The sequence below is a fragment of the Vidua chalybeata genome, chromosome 1 (assembly GCF_026979565.1).
Source record: "Vidua chalybeata isolate OUT-0048 chromosome 1, bVidCha1 merged haplotype, whole genome shotgun sequence".
NCBI classification, from domain to species: Eukaryota; Metazoa; Chordata; class Aves; order Passeriformes; family Viduidae; genus Vidua; species Vidua chalybeata.
This window is the reverse complement of record NC_071530.1, coordinates 19,793,477-19,817,078: the sequence shown is the minus strand read 5'-3', so window position 1 is coordinate 19,817,078 and position 23,602 is coordinate 19,793,477. Positions and strand designations below refer to the sequence as shown.

Below are 23,602 nucleotides of genomic sequence, written 5' to 3'. Positions count from 1 at the left end.
GTACATTTACTTATATTTATTACTTTATTGCAGATCTTTCACCAAAATCTTGGTTCTTCTATCATCTGTAAAATATGTGGATGCCATTTTTACTGTGAATGTTTTTAATCAAAAGTTATTCAATCAATTTTATTGCTTGGCAATTTGTCTGTAATTTATTTCCCTACTTTTATATAACAAACTATTACATATGAGCTTACAGTAGTTTTATAGACAGTTTCTTTTTATATCTTACCACCCTAGAAATGTATTCCTACGCAGCCCCAGAAAAGGTTTATATCAGATATAATAGAGATTAAGCAGGTTCTTTTAACTCATCCATATTCTCATTTCTTCCTTTATTCTTGCCACTTTTATCTATCATGCATACCTACTCTGCAATGAATTCTAGCAGTACAAAATTGGATTTTCTCATAAATGTCTTATTCACAAACAAACAAACAAAAACAAAGTTCTTTATATTTTAAACTACCCACTTTAAAGTCATTTCTTGATTGATCACCTTCACTAGCCCATTCCTTAAAAAGCATATGAAATCCTGTGATCCAAAAAACTGGTGCATTCCGTGACACTGAAACAAGAAAAAACTGTATTATAATTTCATAATATATGAGGCTGCCTATTTTAGTATCTTTATACTGACCAAGATAGATATTTAGATTTGGCATTATTACTAATCATTATTTCTGCAAATAGAGAAAACTACTTTTCAGACTTTGTTAAGAACAGGATCTGATTGCATGCCTAATCTATCTATTTTGTAGGTTTAATCTTTCATTATAATGACAATAACTTTTAAATTTAATATATATATATCTCATATATATGTATAAATATATAAATATATTCCATTGTGCTTCAGCATCAACTGGTGAAGCACAATGATTCAGTGTGTAAAGATTATCAGGAAAGTAATCATATGTTATGTTTAAAACATATATACACCATCCATCAGAACTGTGTCAATGAGAAGGTATTCCTACCACTTCTAAAGTCACAGTAAGATTGGAAAAGAAGAAAAAGGCCATCCATCCAACTTCAGTCATCTAACTTAGCCACACCTGTAGTGAGAGAAAGGCTGCTGACTCCTTCAAGGGATAGAGCATCTTACTTGAGTTTCTGTTCTGACCTGCCTGACAAAGTCACTCCCCTGTTCCCAACAGAGACAGGGCCTCGGGAAACAGCTGAGGCCAATCCCTTCAATATGCTGAGTGCTCTTCTAAGGCTAGCAGTTGACTTTTGCAGAAAGAACCCTAATAGCTAAAGTTCATGTATCAGTAATTTTTTCAGATGAAGTCTGCTCTGCAATTACACTGGAATTAATGAAAGATTAGTTACATTTTCTTCCCATCCCCAAGAAACTTCTATAATATCAAGTGAGGTCACCTCCTTAAAATGCCTGTCACACAGAACTAAAGGAAGTGGGAGATGTCTCAACAAATATTCCACTAAAAATTCAGCAATCTTAATTCTTTCAAATTCAGCATTGCACAAATCCTGCTAATGAAACTGGAGGTAAAGTTCCTTACTTTATATGAATACAGACTTCAGTATATAGTTTATATGTGCCGATTAATGTTTACAAAATTTCTGTAATCTGCAAAAAAGAAAATGTTTTTTTACTAGCACTGAATTAAAGATTTCAACACGTTCCTACAATATAAGATTCATCCCTTTTGTTCCCAGGTAATTATTTTCACCATATTTAGCCTAGAAAAATTATAGTATGAACTTACGTAACTCTAAATAGGATATCTCACCTACTATTGATGGAACAATATTACATTTTCTTTAGACGTGGTGTGTTTAATGGCAAGGAATGACCAACAGAAGTAGAGAAGTAGTAGACAAGAATTCCATTTTCCTATCCTGCTAAGATAGGTCTTACAGAGGATGTACTTGTCAACCTTGGCAGGACAGAAGAAACCTTTCACTTTTATTGAAGAGCAGTAGGAAACATACAGTATCAAAACATTTATGGAAAATAGAAGTAAACAACCAGACTACCGAGAAAGAGAATTGTACAGATTGTTTTGATTGCAAGCAAATAAAAGATGCACTTCTTACAGTAGAAAGACAAATGATAAAAGAACTATTGCTTTTTTTAATCCAACCAAATAGGTGTGAAAAGACAGACTTTTTCAGATAATGCTTTCTAAAACTGGAAACTGATGAGTGAGAAGAAAACTCCAAACACACATAGACGTCAGCTTCTGTTTTTCCTTGTCCTTAGCTTTCCTTCTTTAGTGCTATTGTCAGTTCCAGCAGGACTGAGAATACTGTTCAAACTGGAACTGAAGCAGAATTTTCAAATACATCTAACATCTTTTAAGAAATTTAGATTATTTAAACTTCAAGCAGTGTAGTAAGGCAGTTTTCATTAGCATGCTTCCCCAGTTTCAATTTTCATGATTTTAGCTGGTGATGCTTTCTAACCAATAAAGAGTTAATATCCTTAATTGTTTGAAAGATGATTTGCAACATTTCAGATGGTATTATTCATTGTTTTCTGTCTTTTGATATATTAATCATAACTGTAGCCCCTTCTGTTACAAATGTTTGATTTTAAAACTGTCACTTGTCAGCCCGTCCAATAGGCTATTTCAGAACCAATACAGTTTATGCATGGGAAGTTTGATGTTGAAACAATATTTATTTACATTCCCAGAGTGAGATGGTTTAATATATTCATGCTGCTATAAAAGACATGCTACAAAGCCTAATCGTATTTTGTGTATATACTATGTGTACAGAGAATCTTGCTTGTATTAAAATAAAAGAGAAATGAGGTTCTAAGTATCAATTTATAAAACAGTTCTTTGTAAAATGTTGCAGTATTTTGAGAAGCACTATTTAATGAAACTAACTATTGGTAAACCTACATAGAAAACTACCCTTTCCAAAATTCATTGTAATAGTTCCCATCTATTTTTTTATGTTTGCATTTTGTAAAGTAATTTACATCCCCTTCCTAGGCATGCCGCAGATAAGGGGAAACCAGAGCAGACAGCAGTATAAGTGAACATAATTGTCATTCAGGCAGTGACCTGCTGTAAACACAAAAGCAGAGGGAGACTTACAAGTGATACTACCCTTCCCCCAGCCATGACTTTTCTGCTGCAACCTGTGGCTCTTTCCCATCAGAACAGCTGGCAGATTTTAGTGCTGCCATAGCAACCCTGCCGTCAGCCCGTTGGCTTGGTAACATTGCAGCAGGAAGAAAGGCACTTCACGTCTGAACTGTTCTTAGACTCACTGAGGTATTTTTCATGTTGCATTCCCAAATCCTTATTTACTGTTCAATTTAATAAATTTTGCAATGAAAAATCCTATACAGTCTTTATTTGCCAAAGAAATCAGGTCATCTTCTCCAGAATCTTGCAAAGAATTGATATCCATTCCTCGCAATGTCACAGCAGATGGATCAAATCTCTGTAGCAGCTTCAACTGATCAAGTGATAGTCCAGCTCCCTTCATGCCTTCTCCTCCAATGTGAGGTTCCTGTTCAAGTAACAAATAAAAACAAATTACTGCATCTCTAAAGTTCTTAAATGCCCTAAATGTATTCTGCTGAGGATATGCAGAGCTACCGAACAATTAACATGGACAAGCTATGCTTGTATCACTCACACCATAAGATCCAGAAGTAATGTGGCTTCATTTCTTTCCTTCATCTGGCCAATATTATTCAAACATATATACAAGATTTATACAAGATATATACAAGTATTTTGAGGAGGTGGTGATGCCCCTCATCCACTTTATCTCTGTAGTTTAGAGCACTTTTTGAGGATAGGTGCTAAAACAATTCAGGTGCTAAAACAGGTCTAAAACAATTCATCACTCCAAGGGCTGAAACATCCCAAGAAAGCTGTTACCACCAGACAGCCAGTCTAAAGGGTTTAGGTTGCCACTTCTAAATCATTCAGCACTTCTGTATACTGACTTAACAGCTATGAGTTAAGTCAAAAATAATGAGTCCTTAGCCCATTACCAGTATCATCAGTAGAATTCCAGAGACAGCTAGGTTGGAAAAGACCTTGGAAATCATCAAGTCCAACCTATGACCTAACACCATCTTGTCAACTGTACCATGGCACCAACTGCAATCCAGTCTTCCCTTAAACATCCACAGGGACTGTGACTCCACCACCTCCCTGGGCAGCCCATTCCAAAACTCACTCACCCTTTCTGTGAAGAACTTCTTCCTGATGTCCAACCTAAAATACTGGGATTCTTCACAGTAAAAACTTCAACTGGAGAGACTAAAAGCCCCAGTCCAGAATATTTTACTGCCTGAAGAGGCATCATTTTGGAAGATGATGCAGCAGAAAAATGTAACTTTTGAGTTTTCTCATCATGTAATAAAACTAACAGGTAAAGGGGACTACTGTTACATGTGCATGTCTATGAGACAGAGAAGAAAGAAAGAATCTATTTCAAGAGATAACATTTGGCTTCAAAATCCTGGAGAGGAGAAGGACTTAAAATCCCAGCCCTCTTCTCAATATTTCTTGTGAATAGCCTTGACTGCTTCTTATTTAATACCCTAATTCCTGAAAGAAAAATTAATTCTTAGCTGGATTGTTCTTTCAATGCATTCAGTAAGGAGATGGAACAAAGTGTGCAAAAGCTGGCACTGCAATATCAAAAATAGATCTCCTTTGTCAATCTAGTCTAATGTAGTCCATAATGCAGCCTACAGCAGAGCATTTTTTCAGCCATCACACTTTGCTAACTCATGAGCTCACCCAGTCAGCATATGATGATAGCTGCTTAACCATGTACTGCAGGCTGGAGAGCTGGGTAGCCAAGGGGTTACAGACTGATTCTTCCTTTCCCTCAGCAGGTTTCCAGGCAAAAGACAGAGGTGTCTATTGCAAATTGAGAGAAAAGTAATATACAAAGGGAGACACAGGTAGCGACTTGATGTAATAGAAGTAAGGAAAGGTAAAATTCTAGGGAAAACAGTATTCCACAGATTCAAGTAACTTGCTTAAAGGCAGACCTTTCATTTTTCCTTCCAGCTAAGTTACAGCATTTAAGCTGATCTACAGTATCTCCTTTGTAAACTCCTAAGAGGAAGTCTGCACAAAGAAGCAGCTGCCATGTGGTAACCTCCACCTACAAGAACAATGCTTATGGCTCCATCTCCTGTTTTTTCCTTGCGCACATTACCCAATGTGCTTCCAGGATCTGTTGCCAAACCAAGAAAGTGGGAAACAGTGGACTGGATAAAAAAGGAGGCATCTATTGAGACTAAAGAATATGGGAAATAAATACATAAAGGAACATGAGGTAAGTAGATTGCAGACTCCTGCTTCAAGTTCATTGGAAAAGATCACCTTAGTTTACACTAGCAGGCAACTAGTTATAAGGTATTATAAATTACATGTGGGTAAACAATTCAGTGTCATCTTATTTAAAATATACTATACATAAAAGATTTATTTTTACAGATATGGCATATGTGTGTGAAAAACAGTGCTTTATTCAAGACTGGTATTACTGGTGAGAGAAAGTTTATATAGCAAGAATTAATCTTGCATTTGAGTTAATAAGGCTTGTGTTTTATTCTGTCATTCTATCAAAGAGGATTTTTTATGCTGTTAGGTTAAATGTATTATCTCAGTTGAAATGTCTGGCACTGAAAAATTCTTAGTGAATGGATGGTGAGAATACAGACAGAAGAACACACCATAAAAAACTTTGAGGAAGAGCTTCAGTTCTGTTAAATCTTTACCAGCTGTCATATTAATTTCTCATTGTACAGCTATTGTATATTTTTTAAGTTTCAGTTAAAGATTCATCTAAGCTTCTTAAGACAGGTACAAGTCATCATGGAATGTGTAAGCTAAACAGGTATCAGAGTTAGACTCTTCCTCAAAGCCATGATGATAAATAACTACCACACCCAACTCATCATTAAAAAGGAAGTGGGACACACGTGGTCTGATGATAAATCCTCGTGAAGTACTATAAAAGGTAACAGGTATTTCCAAATTGTATGAACTGTAGCTAGTATAGATAAAAACATTCTAGTATCTACCTATATGTATTACCTCCTTCCAGACATCTTAATGGTAGACACTGACTCCAAAAAAGACAAGGTACGTTCTTGGGACATTAAGCCTGAAATAATTTATTTCCCATTCCTTTTAAATAAATCCAAAATAGGTCCCATACATATAAAATTCTCCTTCTTTGAAATAAAAATTTATTTTCATTTATGTCCCATACTTTATATGCAAGTCTTCATGACTTCAGTGGCATTAATAAAAAAAAAACTTCACCTCTCCTGTGAATGTGCAAAAGAAGAGAATAAAATATATGCATTAAAGAAACTGCAAGAGAAATTTTAACCTGTCCGACCTATCTTTTGTCCCTGTTGTGTTTTAAATAGATTGTTGTACAAATAAAAAAAACCCATAATACAGAGTGGGAAAATACTTAATGATGCCTAAATAAGCTCAATTAAGCACAAAAATAGACTTTTTAAAAGCCTCATAAATCCTTCTGTTATTTCTATCCACAGCAGTTAAAATTGTCCACAGTGAAAAAAAGATTTATTGATAGTAAATATACTGTGTAACTTTATAGTTCCAAAATAAAATCACTAGATTGTGTGAAGTACCCTGAAAATAGTATTACCTGTGGATGAAGCTGGAGGCATGGAAAAGTTTTCAGGGCCCAAGCAACTTGCTCCTCATTTTCAGAAAGTGTAATTGTACATGTACTATATACTAAAACACCTCCTGGCTTCAGCAACTTCACTGCCTGCAGGGAGAAATAAACAATATTTCAGCTTATTTTTAAATTTCAAACTTTCATATTAAGCAACATTAACTAATAACCCATGTCCCTAGAATATTAAAACTGAACACTTAATTAAACTCAAACTGTTATGATACTAATTCCTCTCAGGGAATACAGCAGAGGATAACATGGATTAGAAAGGTTCTTCTTTCCAAATAGGCATTATAGCTCATGCAGTTTATTAATGTCATTGAGATGATTCACCTTGTAAGATTTGTTATTTGTGCAGCTCTGAATACCCCAGACAGATTAGATCTGTTTTCACCACCTGCTGCCAACCATGGATACACAATACTTATGTCAGTTATATCAGATGTCAACTGTTTCCATGTATTTGGCATGGAAGCTGTATCTATGCTGCTTTTCAAGTGCTGTCATTCACTTTGAATATGTATCATTCAGATTTTGACAAGTGTCATCTTATCCTTCAGCATCAGCCCAAGCACACTCCTTAGCATGTTCCTAAGTCACCTGCTCTGTGACTTAGACCTTTGTAATTATTATCATGTAAAACTGATGAAATTGAGGGAAGTAAAAAAACACAAAGCTTTTTATTTATTATGGATTACACAGACCTTTACCATGCTCCAATGAATTGGCTTCACCTAGCAACAGATGTGGTGGAGCTGAGATGTTAAGAGGACCCTAATACTTCTTGGCTGCTGAAAAAGTAGGGAAAATGAGGCACCATTTCTTGGGTAAGTTTTATGCTGCAAAAGCATTTGTGTTCAATTTAGCTTATCTACTCAATGTTTAACACATACCACAGTGAAAAGCTTGCGCTGTAGTGGCTGATATGAAGTCACTTCCTTTAGAGTTGAGAAATAAGCCATGTTTGGTCTCTGTCCCATCCCACTACATGGAGCGTCAAGAAGAATTCGATCAAATGACTCTGATAAGAATGGAGGTCCTTCTGTAAAAAGCAGTTAGTAATGTAAAATGTGGCTGTTTCCTTCCTTGAGACTTCACTGTAGGTAAGGAGAAGCTGTTACTACTTCCTTGACATAAAACATTTATGTGCTATAGACAGTGTCTGCAAAACTAGTCTCAGCTAAAGACAAGCCTGAGCACTGCTGGTGGCAGTTTTCTTCTCCCAGAAAACTGAACAGTTTAAGTTCTGTGAGCTCAAAAATGATCACACTAGGCAGTATTTTTTTAACTTAATTCAGATATTTGAAAGTAAAATGTAAAAGTAATCAAAAAAGTTGAAATATGATTGGTCAGAGGTGCTGGGTACATGTAGGCTGTAAAGAACCACAGTCAGCTCAAAAGTGTGCACACCTTTACTGAGACAAACCCGTAGTTAATCACTGAGACTGCCTTATAATAATTGGACTGTCTATATAATAACTGTTTCTTGTGATGTATGCATAGCTAGATAAAATAAAGCACTTCATAATAACATGAACTACTGCAGCTTCTCATGGCAGAACAATTCAGTAAAAAAGGATTGTGAAGAGAACAATTTCCGACTGTTACCTGGATGACAATATGTATCCTTCCATATGCAGAGCCTATCCTTTAATCTGTACCCCAATGGATCAACAGCCCAGAAATTTCTATCTCCCAGTGCTAGGGAGATTGGCTCAGCATCACTATGTACTACTGCTGCCGAACTTGTATTATCACACTACTGCTACCTAGCTTTTTCCTGACTACAAAATGAGTCTATCTGGTTTATCTACCTCTGATCCATTACTAAAATGTTCAAAATATGTAATGTTACTTGCAGGAATGTACAGAAAAGCCTTCATTATCTCTCTGTATTACAGCTTGCTCTTGTTAATCTCCGTAATTGCTACTTGCCACCTACAATATTTGATGTTCATAAAAAGACTCTTAAGAAAGTACCTTTGTTCCTCCAAAGCAGGAATAACTGCAATGCATAGGGACAAAGAAGGTGAATTATGTAATCTGATTCCTACTTAGGCTAACCAGTGACTGAGATAAAATAGACTGAGAAAGAACAGCATACTTTGCACAACAAACTAAAAATAATCAAGGCAGCAGATACCATTTAAATAATTCCATCATGGGAACAGAACCAATATCATAACTGCATCACTTCAAAAAAGCAAATGAAATTACTTAAAATAATACACTGCGCTTGTATATAACTTTCCCTTGAACAGCTGAACAAACATCAATGAACTAAACCTTGCAATACTCCTGGGAGTTAGGTATTAATAACCCCATTTTACTGATGAGGATTATGAGGAAGAAAAGTGAAGCAAGTCTGCAAAATTTTTTTTTTTCTCAGACTAGCTCATAAACTTCCCAGTATGGGGTTAAATGTGATCATGTAAGAAGCTTTAAGGCTTCTTCAGTCTTCGATATTATCTGGGAAAGGAATGCATTTCCTTTGAGAATATTAGGTTATGACAAGGACAGATAATTTGACTTTCTATTTGCTTCATAGAGAGGCTGATAATCGCAAAAGAGTAGAAAATAAAAGCGCATTCACAGTGCTGAAGCAACTTCGGTATCTGCCTAAGGACTTGTAAACCTGTGACAGGTTTAATACTGTTTTTGCAAAACATTACTATTTTCTTCTAGAAGCTACAACTACCCAAATTGTTTATTTTACCTTGTTTATCCTCTCTCTTCTCTACTGAAAGGGCCTTTGTTCCATCATAGCAAAAGGCCTTAATGCAATTCAACTGTAGCAATTCAGCATTCTGCTTGATTTTCTTGATCTTGTTAGCTATCTTGTCCATGGCTATGACTTCACCCTGAAAAAAATCCCGAAGTTTTCATTAAAAGCATAGGGATTAAATCGATGTTTCTGATTTCCTTTCCCCAATCCTGGGCAGTGTAATAAATAAAGTATAGTCTTCCCTACAGAACTATTTTATTCTTAAATCCACACTCCTGCAGTCCTTATTCCCACATGTTTTCCACAATAGCCACATTAGTCTGAAGCTGTGGACATTCTGACTGCTTGGCACTGTCACTCTAAGGGATTCTGTAATATCTGACTTCAGGAAAGTGGTTTTGTTGTTTGTTTCTTTTTGTTTATTTTGAACTGCTGAACTGGGCACTAAGATAAAAATTTAATCATTTGAATGAGGATAGAAGCCTCAAATACATGGCATAATAGGTCAACAGGTTTTAAACTTGTATGGAGAGAGTAGGAAATATGATCACACTACAGCTCAGAGCTGAGGTAATGGGGCCCACAGCCATGTCTCTGACTTGCTCAGATTCATAACATATTGGAATACTTGCAGTAATTGTCACTCAAGTTATTTTGGGAAATAGTGTAAATACTAGAATAAGTTTAGAGGTGAGGGGAGGGAAATCACAATTACACAATTCCTATTATGTAAAAATAAGATTTCTTTTTTCCTCCCCAAAATAAATTTTAAAAGACACACATCACTACCTGCTACATGAAAACACAAAGGAAAGTAAACAGTAGCATCAGTAAAATCCAGAACAGAACAACCCAAGAAACAAAAACTTGGACTAGACCTCCTACAGCAAACACAATATGCTGAGAAAAAAACAACTTTTTTCTATTTGGTGATGGCTCTCTAGAGTCTTATAGAAGGGTAACATGACTAAGATAGTTCAAGAAGTAAAAAAAAAATCAGTAAAGGTAAGGTGTTATCTGTATGGCATGTGAGGCAATATGTAGATCTAGGACTGAGAGGCAAGAATGGATTTATGTTGTGTCAGTGGTGTCCAGTCTTCAGCTGCTGTGAGCCAAATCACCTCCTACTTGTCCCCTAACACCTACTGCACATGTACTCTAGGAGCTGACTCTGCTTCAAAGTTTCATCTGTTGCAAGAACAGGAGATTTGCTGCACATCTGTGCATACTGCAGAGATACAGAAACAATAGAATTATAGAATGGTTTGGGTTGGAAAGGATGGCCTTCTGCCATTGTTCCATACTGATGGAAGAAAACACTTCCACAGACCATCACAGAACTGAATACCTGCCTTTTCTCATTACATGCCGTGCCTTCACATTTATGCACAGGCAACTGTCACAGTACTGCATAATGTAACTGCAAGACTTCTAAACAATCTGACATATTCTAATAACCCTATTTCAACAAAAATAATAAAGCCTTGCAAAATTTTATAGGAGATATTACATGCTTTTCCCCTCTGCTAGAGAAGAGTAACCTGCATTTCTGTATTTCACTGTGCACATAACATTTCAACATATGCAAAGTTGTAATCCTATATCTACATTCTTATTTTATTATGTTCTCCTTTCCTTTGTCTTTCTCTACATATTTTTTTTGTTTCTTCTCATTTTTATTGCTTTCTCATTAGATAATATTGGATTTGTGACATTCTACCATAGAATGACAAATTCAAACTAGAAATTCAGCCTAAAATCATATCTCTATGCAGAATTGATAATTTTTACTGAGAAAAATCCTAATTGTATTAGATATTTTTCAGTAAGTTTTTGTAGAGAGTTGTGTGTTTCTTTGCCACACCGTAGTAACCCCTGATTTTTATGCCTCTCAGTTTCATGAATCCAGCATATTTCTGCATAACTATGCCCTGCATGTAAAAAAATTCTATGATTAAAAATAAATTGAGAATATTTAAAAAAGTGAAATTAGATATAACTGTCAGTTTGTAGCAAATAAGACTTTAAAGCTGATGGTGAATACTTGATAAAGATTGTCTGTTGCCATTTCAGTAACTGATGTGTAGCAAAATTCATTGGTAAGTAAAATATCAAAATATTGTTTGCTGCTGTAAATTATCTGTGCATTCTAATAGTTAAGTGATGAGAGCTGTACATATGAACAGCAGTCAGATTTTCTCCCTTAGAAAATGCCAAATTACATCTCTTACCTGATCATGCATTAGTGTTGCAAGATGGGTTGTTTTTCCTCCAGGTGCAGCACACATATCCAAAATTTTCTCTCCTGGTTGAGGGTTTAAAACATGGCTCACAACCACAGAAGGTAAATTCTATAATTAAAACATATAATTAAATATGGGAGAATTCCAACTTTTTACCCTGCATCAACTCCTTTATTAAGGAATGGCAACTGCATTTAAAAATGTAATTCATTCAGCAGGGAAGATACCTATGATATTGCTCTCAATTCTTTGACAGAAAATGAACTATTTATATTATATATAATGGACAGTTTACATCAGAAATCTCCAGTGGCTCATTATTTAAAGCTACGTCTGAGTATCTATGACTGAAGTTTAAGAGCTCATGACTGAGGAGACTACAGTGCTAAAAATCCAACTAAAATAAGCTGATACTGGCACAGAGCAGAGCAGCTCTGTTTATTACAAATACTTTATATTAACATGTTTATTAGAATATTTACTGTATTAACATATTGGAGCGGCTAAAGAACAGTAAGATCAAAATGCAGACGTCTAACTAAGCTTGTTGAATTAAAGTAGGAAGAAGCTGAACTGTGCTACTAATTGTATAAACAGAACAGCTGCACTGAAAGGAATGAATGTGCAATAATTGTGCACAGTACTGCACCTTAGACAATATGGAAATACTTTCTTCTCAGTTCAACACAAAGGAATAAAAACCTTTTAAAGTTGCCTTTAATACATAAATGACAGCTTCAAATCAACCTAGTATTTGGAGATTTTCCTGATTATCTACAGAATTATGTACCTTGAAAGGGGCTCATATTGCAAGATTCATAGGCAGATTCCAAAATCTCGTAGTTCTATGCAGAGTATCTGTGCAAGAGGAATTTCTACGTTTTTAAGTGAATATCTCTTATGTTGCTTTGAAATCCCTTATAATAACTCAGACACAGTATGATTAAACCACCTACATGTAGATACTGACTTAATTTAAAATGCTTTGTGTTCCTCAAATCCAAAGACTGAATTAGGTGCTACAGTGCACAAGGAATGTAGAAACCATGAATGTGTGTTAAGAGACTATTCATTATTCTGTAGATAGTACAGACTTTTGGTTTTGGAACAAATATACCTGTAAAAACAAATGACTAGGGAGCACATTGTCAAATGAAGGACTAAGGTAGACTGGCTCTATCATTCTTATGCCCAGCCCCCTGAAAAACATGAAAAAAAAATCAAATACTCAGTTTTATACATTTTAACAGTAGTCAATTATAATCATCATGCTTACAAATAGCAATTTGAGACAACAATCTTACAAGAATGAAAGCACAACCAAGAAAAATACTTCTATGATTTTGTAATATGATATTCTCTAAAATGACATCATTAAGTTGAGTAAATCATGGCAAAAAATCATTACATGATAAATTGGAACTATCTGTAAAATTGCATAAAGCAAATTTCTTGTTCTGTACACAGGATAAACCAAGATGTAATCCAAGCCTTGATACTGTAAAGAAATGCATAAAACCAGACCTAAATACCTTAACTTCAAGCCATAACTGCTTTTGGCTAGCTATGTGTATGCACTAGGGCACTGGCATGTGATTTCCTAGTTAGATTTTTCTCCTTTCCCTACATTCCTGAGATTTCAGTCATACTACAGAATTCCTACATGAAAAGCCTTGCAGAAGCATTGATTTGCCTGCAAAGCTATGGTTTGAAATTAGAAATCACCTAAAAGTTTTAAATATGGATGAAATTCTGATGCAGATGTAATTGTTAAACCAATACCAGGAAATGGATAACAATAAAGGAAAAGCCATGAAAAAGCAACACAAACGTCTACAAACAAAATATTACTAAAGAGAAAAAGTATTATTTTGCCTATGTACTGGACAGCCCAACCAGAAGGAAGGATATGAGAAAGCAAACTTGCAGACACCAGATTTAGTGTCACATACTGCTGTCACCAACTCAATAGCTACATCCTACCACTACTTAATTTAAGCTCTCATAAATCAGAAATTCTCTGGTAATGTACTTTATTTTCTCTAGAACTTTTGTAGTTTGTTCTCAGGAAGTAAAGTCTTGGTCATTAATTCGACATCCATAGTCTTTTACATTACTTTTTATATGTGTTTTAGGTGACACAAGAAGAATAAACCACGTGCTTCATCAACAAAATAGAAAAGCAAGTAATCTTGAAATAGGTAACTATTTTGGCAAATGTTAGTAATTTTTTTAAGATACCAGACGTTATGTTCTGTCCTTTGTCCTACCAAAAAAAAAAAAAAAAGCCTCTAAGATATTTTTAAAATATGGAGAAATTGACAAGGCTGCACTTCTGTTCCTTCCAAAGGGGGAAACAGTACTAAACAATTCACCAAAATGCAATTTTGCTATAGTGAGAATATTTGTCAGTTCTGTTTGATATTACTGAACTGAATAAACAAATTATTAAAAGACTCCCACTTATTTCCTCCTACCTCTCAAGTAAATTGTTATCTGGATCCCACTATGAAACTAACGGCTTCCCAAAAAATACTGGAAATCTCAACATGCAAAGCCATCTTGTGACTTCACATAAGGTACAAAATAATTCAAAGTGTTTTCCCATCTTCTTCCTTCCCTTTGAAATTTTTTACATGTAGATTGCAATTACTATGGACTTACTTCAGTGGGGCACTTGAACTGAAGATTTCACTGCGGCTGAGTTCTGAAATCCCATTTCCAAGGAAAACTTTGACTCCATCGAATTCTTTGGCTCCTCTTTTGCATTTTCCTTCAATATCTGAATACACTGAAACCAGATCTCCAGCTTTCACAACTGCACAAAGAAAAATGGAAAGCTTTAAATCATTATGACACTTAACAAAACAGTAGTGACCAAGTAAGGATTTTCAGTAGACTACTTATTTCAACTCTTCTATCATACCAAACTTCACACTCCCTAAATGTAATCAAGGAAGATCAACTGATATAAAGCTTTAAAGTTTTACACAGTGAATGACAGCTACCAAATGACTGGAGGTACTGAGAGACATCAAGCTGCAAGTCAGGCACTGTGTCTTGTTTTCTAAGAGGCTACACAAACTTGCTTTTTATTTATTTTATCATGGCAAGGTCACCCATAAGTTTTAAGCACACTCTTCAGGATCCAGTCCTCCACGTGTGCTCCAAGCACACAAGTACATGAAACAACACTGCTCACACTTACTGAACTAAGACAGGAGTGCTAAATTTTCTAATGACCTCTCAATAGCTACCTAGAACATAGCTATAGCTTCTTTTTTTTCTAACTACTTATTGCTTTGACACAAGTGATTATATATTCTTGTTCTGGTCTGGCTTTCTTCCCTTTAAGGGAACTGCTGTTCTCAATAATCCTCTTGGAGAGTTTTGTATCTCCAATTAAAACCCACCATATCAGTAAAGTATGTAAATATACACCAAACTCTAGAAGTGTAATCCTACAGACTTAACAAACTTTGAGTTAGAAAAAAAAAATAGAAAATGGATTGTTTAGGTGATTTTACATAATAGTGAACAAGTGCTATGTGTTGGCTGGCTGAAAAATACGCTTAAAAATAAAAGCCTCTTCTGATAGCAATAAAAAAAAAATCCAAAATTGCACTTCTGAAGTGACTGACAGGCTAGAGGAACAAGAAGCTATAACATGACTAATGGCAGTTCAGCTTCCCAAGAATTCTTGGAATTGTACTAGAGAATCCTTTTTCCCATTTTCAGGTGCCCTTCTGATTATGCTTAAATGCCCTGGAATTCTTAAATTGTAGTATTTGTTGGGTAGCCATTGAAAATATATTTTTTATACTCCTTTTTTTTACACAATGTGACACAAAAAATTATGTGATTGCTCAGTATTAATGTCAGCTTAAACTTCACTGAACAAAAACCTGCAGCAATTTAACTCTTCCATCAAGCATATCAGTCAATGTTTTTTGCAGTATTCAAACATAAATTATTTCACTCTCTGCTGACAACTATCCTTTCAAAATACACTAGTCCTGAATAGGGTTCTTAAGTAGATTACAGCAGCATTCCATAAAGACAAACGTTAGAGTTTAATTAGTTAAATTAAGCTCAAAGTCCCCTGATCACTAGTTTACCCTCATTTGCAAGTTTGCAAGATCAGTAATTAAATATGTGTTCTTGCTGTACTATTTTTTTCCCTAGTTAGACCATCTGTGCTTAATACAGCCTTATTATATTTGGCATCAAGTGGGTAGTGTGCCCTTTTATTTTATTTTCTTATCTGCAATTCCCCTGAAGTGTTCCATAAGTTTTATAGTATCTTTATTTTTTTAATTGATGTTACATGCATAATTACATGTGGCAATTATGATAAATCACTAGCTGACTCAAAGAAGGATTTGAATATTTATGGAGTTGTGTTAAATAAGCAGTTCCAACAACTGCTATGCCAATACACTTATTTCATTATCAAGCTCCAGTTTGAAAAACATTCCTGTTCAGTGAATTGGACTTAAGCACATGCTTAAAACTTCTTGAAGGTTATTTCCTGAAAGGAAACAAAGTGACTTGATAAATGCTTTTCTGACTCGTTTTGTTTAATAAGAAGAATTAAGATGATCACTAGATCTCATCACAATAGAATAATAAGGTGAATCATCCAAAATTATACTGGTTTTACATAAAGTTAATTTGACATTTAAATAACAAAAATAGGTTGCTGAACAAAAAGCATGCATATGTAGATTTTTTAATCTTGTCTCATATGCATTGATGTATAATTTCCCTTTCTTAAGAATCTGACATAAAAACTGACATAAATTTCTTCTCATCAATGAAAAAAAGATTTTTACTACATCTCTCTTATGTAAACAAATGAATCGTCAATGGATTAAAATAAAGAAAATCTGGGGTTTTTTTTTATTTGTAACTTAAAATCTAACAGAACCATGAAGGTAAGTGGCTTTATGACTGAGTGAAGAAATAAAAAATCTGTATCTATTAAATAATCAAGATACACCTAGTCACCATCCAGATGTGGTATTCCATTTTTTTTAAGCAGCCAACTTTTCTAAGTTTATTCAACTTAACATCCATATTAAAAGTTACAGTATTCAGTAGTAAAAAAACATTCTTAAAAACAGGTTTTACTTTGAAAATTCAACTTTAAAAATATTTTGGAATTAGAAACAAGAAACTGAAATCCTTGAGAACTAATACTTCAGCTACAAATTATATGGGAAAAGGAATTTAAAACAGGTCAGGCCAGTGAGAAATAATTACATATAACTTATTACAAGTAAAATAAAAGTGAAAATATTTTTTTAAAAGCCAGAAAAACTTTAAAAAGTCTCATATAAACAACAACTGTAAGATTAATTTCAGCTGAGAATAGAAAACAATTTTGTGTCACTATTCATTTTTCTATTATTCAAGGGTGACATTTTTTCTGCCATTTTTGCAAGTTAATTGGGTGTATTTAGAGAACTCTTACATCTTGAGGTGGATACAATTCCAGGGACATAAACGTGTGCTCCTCGAAGTACTGCATATCCACACTGGGCTCCAACAATGACTTCAGATGCATATTTTTTTAAATCTCGCCTAGAAATACAAATTGTAATTGAGTAAAAAAGAAAAGTATACTGGAAAAAAAAAAAAAGCCAAATACTCCCCAAGTAAACCCTAGTTCACAACTATGATCTTGTCAGATATAACAGAGAAAAAGTAGTTAACTATCATGTATTACATTTAAAATATTTATTTTAGTTCTAGAGAAATCAAAGGAAGGAATCAAGAAAAAAAACAATCCTCAAAATAACGCAGATTCTGGCACCTTTTGCCACTATTATGAATCTGACACAGGAATACAAATAAATTATACTGGGATGGAGAAATAGTCCTCTATCCCTTCCTATGCCAGATGATTGTGAAGTGATTTTTTGTGTTTAACAACTGCTGAGTAACTCTTGATTCCACTTCATTTCTTCCAGTGGAAGGAAGCCCTGCCTGTACTAAGCCATAGTTCTATTTTCCACTGCAAAAGTTTGGTTCTTCTATCTGCCACCTACCTGACTTTCCAGGGAGGATGCATACATGTCACTTTCTCCCTCTAAAACATTAGTCTTATAAATAAGGAGAGAGCTCTATATTTTCTTTCATTTTTTAGGACTAAAACTCTGACCTAGTTAGTGTATGGACTGTCCACGCGGTCATAATACAAATGAAGTTGTGCCTCAGTTATAGTGAGTTAGTTATAATAACTGTTTAACAAGGAATCTGTAAGAAAATTGTATTACACAACATTTTAAGGCTAAAGACTGAAAATTTCAAACCTGGGTCCAATGACAGGAATTAGTAAAATGTCCTGAAGTTTTGGGTGCTCGAGAACTGGAACACATAGTCCTTTAAATTGCTGTTTCATTAAAAAAAATATAATTAGTAAGCACTAGTAATAAACTTAATATTTAAATACCTAATTAAAACTGAAAACCATTTTTCCATTCATAATTTCTAGCTGTAGAGCACAAAACACAACAGTAGTGAAAACAGTTAAAAGCAGCTGGGAAATAGTGTGCAAGGAGACATTATATATATTAAAAGTACTGGTACAAAAGACTAAACATTTAACAAATCCAGAAATAACAAAATCACAAAGAGATTGACTGAGAACTGACTTCAAGGAGTGGGAGAGTGTTCTGACACTCATAACCCTATTAATGGCTATTGCTTTCTTCTGGAAGAAGGCTGAATTATCAGAACACAGAACACAGTGACAACACCCTAGAAGCTTGGGTGTGTTCTGTGTTAACTCTTAGATGTTAGTATTTATAAGCCACTGTTTACTCATGAATTGGTTGTCTTACTTAATAGGCCAGGCTGGCAATAATTTTCATTTTTCTTGTCAGTCCAAGTTTGGGCACTAATAGCCGAGTTATGTATTTAGCTGAAAAAAACAATGCTATTTTATAAAGGTTCCAGGATTTAAACAAAACGTCTTCAGATGTCTTCTCATCTGAGCCTTCTAAAATAAAACCTTAAAGCATTTAAAACCATAAATCAGTTTGCATCTAATAAATATTTTCTCTTAAAAAAGGAAACAATCCATGACCATACCTCTGCTCAAAAGCGTTATGTGGTTTCCTTTTCTAACGTGTAATCACACTTCAAAAAACAAGAAGTTTTTGAAAAGCTCATCTTAAGTCAGTTTTCAGCAAATCCTTTTCTCTAAAAACATAATATAACCCTGCAATACCCATTTCCAGACTTCTACAATCAAACTAAAATTAGCAAAACTCATTACCATCCCAGCCAGCAGAACACTGTCAACTCCCTCTGCATCACAGAAATGTCTTGGCTCCTGTCGTGTAAAAGCTCTCTGTACACCCACTAGCATTAATAATTTACTTAAAGAACCAGAACTTTGTAGACAGAGTGAAGATCTAGGACACAATTCCAAAATAATACATTTCTTAAACATAATGGGTTACATATTATCAGATAAATAAACCTTTAATTAAAATAAGTAAAAATGCAGAAAATTATATAAGGATTAAAAACAGGTTTAAAAAAAGAAAATACAGTGGCTGCAGAGCATCACCATGGCTCCAGTTTCCAAAACAAACTGATTTTCTCACTTTCCTAAACGGTTTCTCCAATGATATCTAGATATACAGACATTCTCCTTCAGTCTTAAACAAGTGTTCTAAGCATGCTGAAGACAGCACACTGAGCTATCCTTTTTATCTGTCATCTTCTCCTACAGACTTATGACACCTTTACATTATTTACCACAGCAGTACCTCAATCCTATCAATTCTGCCATACGAAAAAGAGTTGGATGCCTTTTCCCTGTTACTGCCTTTCTTGGAGGGGTGAGATGAGGGATACTGATAGACAATACATTTTCATTTAATGTTCAATGCTGGCAGGAAATCAGTGTGATTTTATAATGTTAATACCACTGGATGCATTGAGGTAAGGTATAGTTTCCAGTAATGAAAAGGTCTCATGTTCAGATGAAAGATGAAATAACCTGCTATTTTGTTGTAACAAAGAAATTGTACAAACCTTCTGGATCTCTTCAAATAGCAATTTTTTCACATGTTTCACCGAGGCCAAGTGGGTATTTACTCTTACAGTTGTAAAAGCTGGTGGATGAGATAGATGACTTAACAGAGACTGGTATTTTTTCTCTGCCTCCTGTGTACCTAAAGCAGTGATAAGCTGAAAGAAGAGATTTTATATTAAGAGATTCACACAGAAGCCTCTTGCTCAATGCAAAATAACACCACTGAATAAACATTCCATAGAAATTGAGGGATATTGTTGTGTGGTGTGCAATAGTGACAAATGTCTATGTCTGGAAGCCTAATTCCACTGGAAGCCTTATAAATTTAATGAAAAATACTTATTGGAAAAACAGCTGTATCAGCAAAATCGCCACAAACAGTTTGCAGCAAGTATCAAAGCAACTGCTAGAGAGCTCTCTGCTATTGTATATAGACCAGCCCTAGGGAAATGGAAAATTAAATTCAAATCTATTAATCAGTAACTTTCATACTGATAAACATGCACATAAAAAAGCAATTTGTTTATCCTTGGCATTAGGAATTAATAGATTGTCTGTAGTATTCTACATTGGGTAATGGAGTATTTCTTGTCAATATTATGTGGTGAATATGTGCTTAATTATCTATGATCCACTCTTCAGTGGGATCCAAAACTGAATTCTCTGATTTATACTCAATTTAATTTAAATACTTGTATGCTACCTTGAGCTAATGGGCATAAACAGTAATTTTATATTTTAAATATAGAAATATTTTATATAAAAACTCCATGTTTAATGTGAAGACAATATTTTATTATAAAGTATTAAAGTTACACAAACATTTATTATTTTGTGATGGTTAGGGGTAGCTATGTCACATACCTCATTATTTCTGAACACTTTGGTGAGATACTCTTCAACTTCATATTGGAAAACGATTTTAGGGAAAAAGGACATCTTCCTTTAGTTTTTAAAATCTGCTGGCAAGGAACTGAAATAAGCAAAGTATTTTCTTCATGATTCTTATCATATTCTGTAAGTTTATAAATTTAACATAAGATGTACCCACAAACTAAGCTGTTGGTTCGATTCTTCCTATTTTAATAATGCCATTTTATTGCACTCAAATTTCCAAATATTGGTCAGGATATGACTGTAACATTAGTCTCAATTACAAGAATTCTACTGATCCTTAAAATAAATCTTCAAGCTATCTGGTGAAAAAAAAATACATGGATAAAAGGTACAGGATATTTCAAGATGTAGCTTTATTCCTCTTGAAAAGACCAGCTATAAAGTCTTATTGTAGCTCAGTTCTGATAGAGATTTTACTCTTTACCATTTTTCTCTGTAGGTAACAAAATACACTTATCTTCCCAAATGGTATCTGCCCACCTCTCAAAAATTTTGAAAAATTATATACACTTCAGTCTGGAATGAGACTACCTAAAAATTTGAATTTGCTTACAACAACTTAAATGGAAGGAAAGCGAGAACATCACTCTAGGTTTATTCCATTCATAATAAGGAATTTTGACTATTGAAATACATTTTCATTGTACTAAATATACTTAGAGAGATCAGAACGTTTGGTATTCATTTTATTTGAATAAGAGATTATTTGTCACTTTTACCATACAAAACCCCTCAAGAACATTTTTTTATTTTTAGTATTTCTGATTCAATTCAAGTCTTAATGCTAAAAGATTAAGATTTGAATGAGACTATGAGACTAGACAAAGGCAAAGTTTCATGGGTAGGAATTTCAAAGCCTTATTCACAACATTAGCAGCTATTGAAAGAAAGGAACTGCAACTGAATTAACTTCCTTTTAAGTCTACCAAATGTCAAGAATTTTCCCTGCTTTTGCCACAAAAACTAATAGTATTACAATAGTACTACAATCTAACAGTCGCTACAACTGAAATCACCAAAGCTCAGATTTAACATTTCAGAAAATGCGACATATCAAGTCCCTGTTGTCCTAGAATGCCTACATTACAGGGAAAAAAAAAAAAAAAAAACCAAACCAAAACAAAAAAAAAAAAAAAAAAAAAAAAAAAAAAACAAAAAAAAAACACAACAACAAACCACCAAACAACAAAAACCCACAAACAAAACCCCCCAAAAAACCCAAACAAACCAATCACAAAAAGATCCCCATATGGCTCATATTTTGAAAGGTTTTTCTTCAGAAGCATAATAAACCAGCCATTTAAAAAATCCCATTCTAAACTTTCTTAAGAATTGGAATCCTGCAAATAATTAAGCAGACATGTAGAAATGTGGTGTTTTTAAGCCCTATGTGTGACTTAAATATTTACATTATGAAGGCAATCTTCCAAGCTGGGGAACACAGCTGAGAAGGGACAGGACAGATGCTTGTAAGTTCAGATACAGCAGGAAGCCAGGCTGGTGAGGGAGACTGCCTAGTGCCCCTAGTGCCAAGTACAAGAGTCAGGCTTCAAACTTTCAGCAGGAGGCAGGCTCGTAGTACCTGAATATTTTTTTTTTCCTCCAGACCTGCTGTGCCGTACACCTTGTCCCAGAAAAGGTATGATGGACTTTAGAAGAAAATATTTTTACATTTTTTTTTTTCCACGGATTTTTATGTGCGTCTGTGGGGAACTACATCAGCAAACGCGATGCAGGAGCAGGGCTATGATCCAGCTACGCACATGAACGCTACCAGCAAGTCACACGCAGCCAGCACCAGAGATGCCGAGCAAGATTTTCAAAGCTCCCTACCCACCCTTTGCCACACGAGGAAAACGAGTGGGGTCTTTGTCGCAGGGATCGGAATATGTCGTTCACGCCTTTAGTCCTTCGCCCGCCTGTTACTGAAAACATCAGGGAGCGGGGAGGAACGGGACGCGCAGCTCCTCGCAGCCCCCCGAGGCCCTGCGCCTCAGCCCAGAGGTACCCGGGAGGCGGCCGCACCCCAGCAGGACGCGCCACCGCCACCGCAGCGCCAACGAACCCGAGGCACACACGTGGCTCCTCCACGAGAAGGGGGGAGCACGCAGGTGCCGGTGCCGGTGCCGGTGCCCATCCCCGGCCGGACCGGACGGGACGGCGCTCAGCCCGCCCGCAGCGGCGCGCAGACACAGACCCACCGCCCGACACACACCTACCGCCGGGGACCGCCGGCCCCGCCTCCTCCGGGCGGCAGCAGGAAGTGCCGGCTGCCAGCGTAACCATGGGAGCCGGGCACGCCGCGGCGCAGCGCCCGTGCTCCCACCGCGGCACGGGGACGACGGCCGCAGAGCCCGCGGCGCGCCCGAGCTTATCGGACAAGACGTTGCTGACATCGCTTCTTTTTTATTTTGTTTTGTTTTGTTTTCCGAAATTCTGCCGCGTGGAGTAAAATAACAGGCTTTGTACTTCCACCGATTCTGCACCTAAATGCCCGCGGGCTCGCTCGCTAGCGCGGAGCCGGGCTCGTGCGCACTGACCCTCCCCAAGGTGCTGCTTGCGAGGAAACCCGGGTGAATTCCCCCGCAGGAGCTCAGCTTAGGAACCTGCAGCACAGCCCTGAAAGCGAATCCGCTGCTTTCACAAGTTTTACTATACACGGGAGCACTGCCTGCCCTGAAACCCTCAACCTTTCCCAATGGCAGAGGCCGGTGACAGGCCACAGCACCGCCGGGCTGAAGGACACGGGGTCGCAAAAGGCGCGCTGCCAGCGCCTCTCACCCCGGCACCGACCACCGCGGCGGGGGCCTAGCGTTCCTCTCAGCATTCGCCCCTTGCGGGACGGCTCCGTCCTCCCGAGTGTGCCGACCGCAAGCCCCTCGGCTTTCCACCGGCCCTGGCGTCTCCTCGCGACTATCCCCGCAGACACGCTGCCGCCGCCGCCATGACGCCGCAGTGACGCGCGCGGGCCGCGCCGCCGGGGCGGGGCCGTGCGGC

At 36.2% G+C, this 23,602-nt stretch overlaps 1 protein-coding gene across 7 annotated transcripts; it reads right to left on the bottom strand.

The window, feature by feature from the left end:
* Window positions 1-1,908: 1,908 nt before the first annotated feature.
* On the bottom strand, window positions 1,909-23,574 carry NSUN6 (NOP2/Sun RNA methyltransferase 6). Of its 7 annotated transcripts, none has more exons than XM_053957416.1 (12): window positions 23,387-23,574; window positions 20,573-20,667; window positions 19,708-19,863; window positions 17,973-18,052; window positions 17,132-17,241; window positions 14,320-14,473; window positions 12,773-12,854; window positions 11,644-11,763; window positions 9,404-9,548; window positions 7,581-7,729; window positions 6,652-6,777; window positions 1,909-3,501 (listed from the first exon to the last, which is right to left on the bottom strand). In XM_053957416.1, exons 2-12 carry the CDS (start codon window positions 20,645-20,647, stop codon window positions 3,289-3,291), a joined length of 1,410 nt encoding a protein of 469 aa, XP_053813391.1. In that variant the 5' UTR covers window positions 20,648-20,667; window positions 23,387-23,574; the 3' UTR covers window positions 1,909-3,288. The 7 variants fall into 7 exon arrangements, with proteins under 7 accessions (XP_053813391.1, XP_053813147.1, XP_053813226.1 ...); XM_053957172.1 differs by lacking the exon at window positions 23,387-23,574 and adding an exon at window positions 22,821-22,879 and having other exon boundaries at window positions 20,573-20,681; XM_053957251.1 differs by lacking the exon at window positions 23,387-23,574 and adding an exon at window positions 22,443-22,676.
* Window positions 23,575-23,602: the final 28 nt, after the last annotated feature.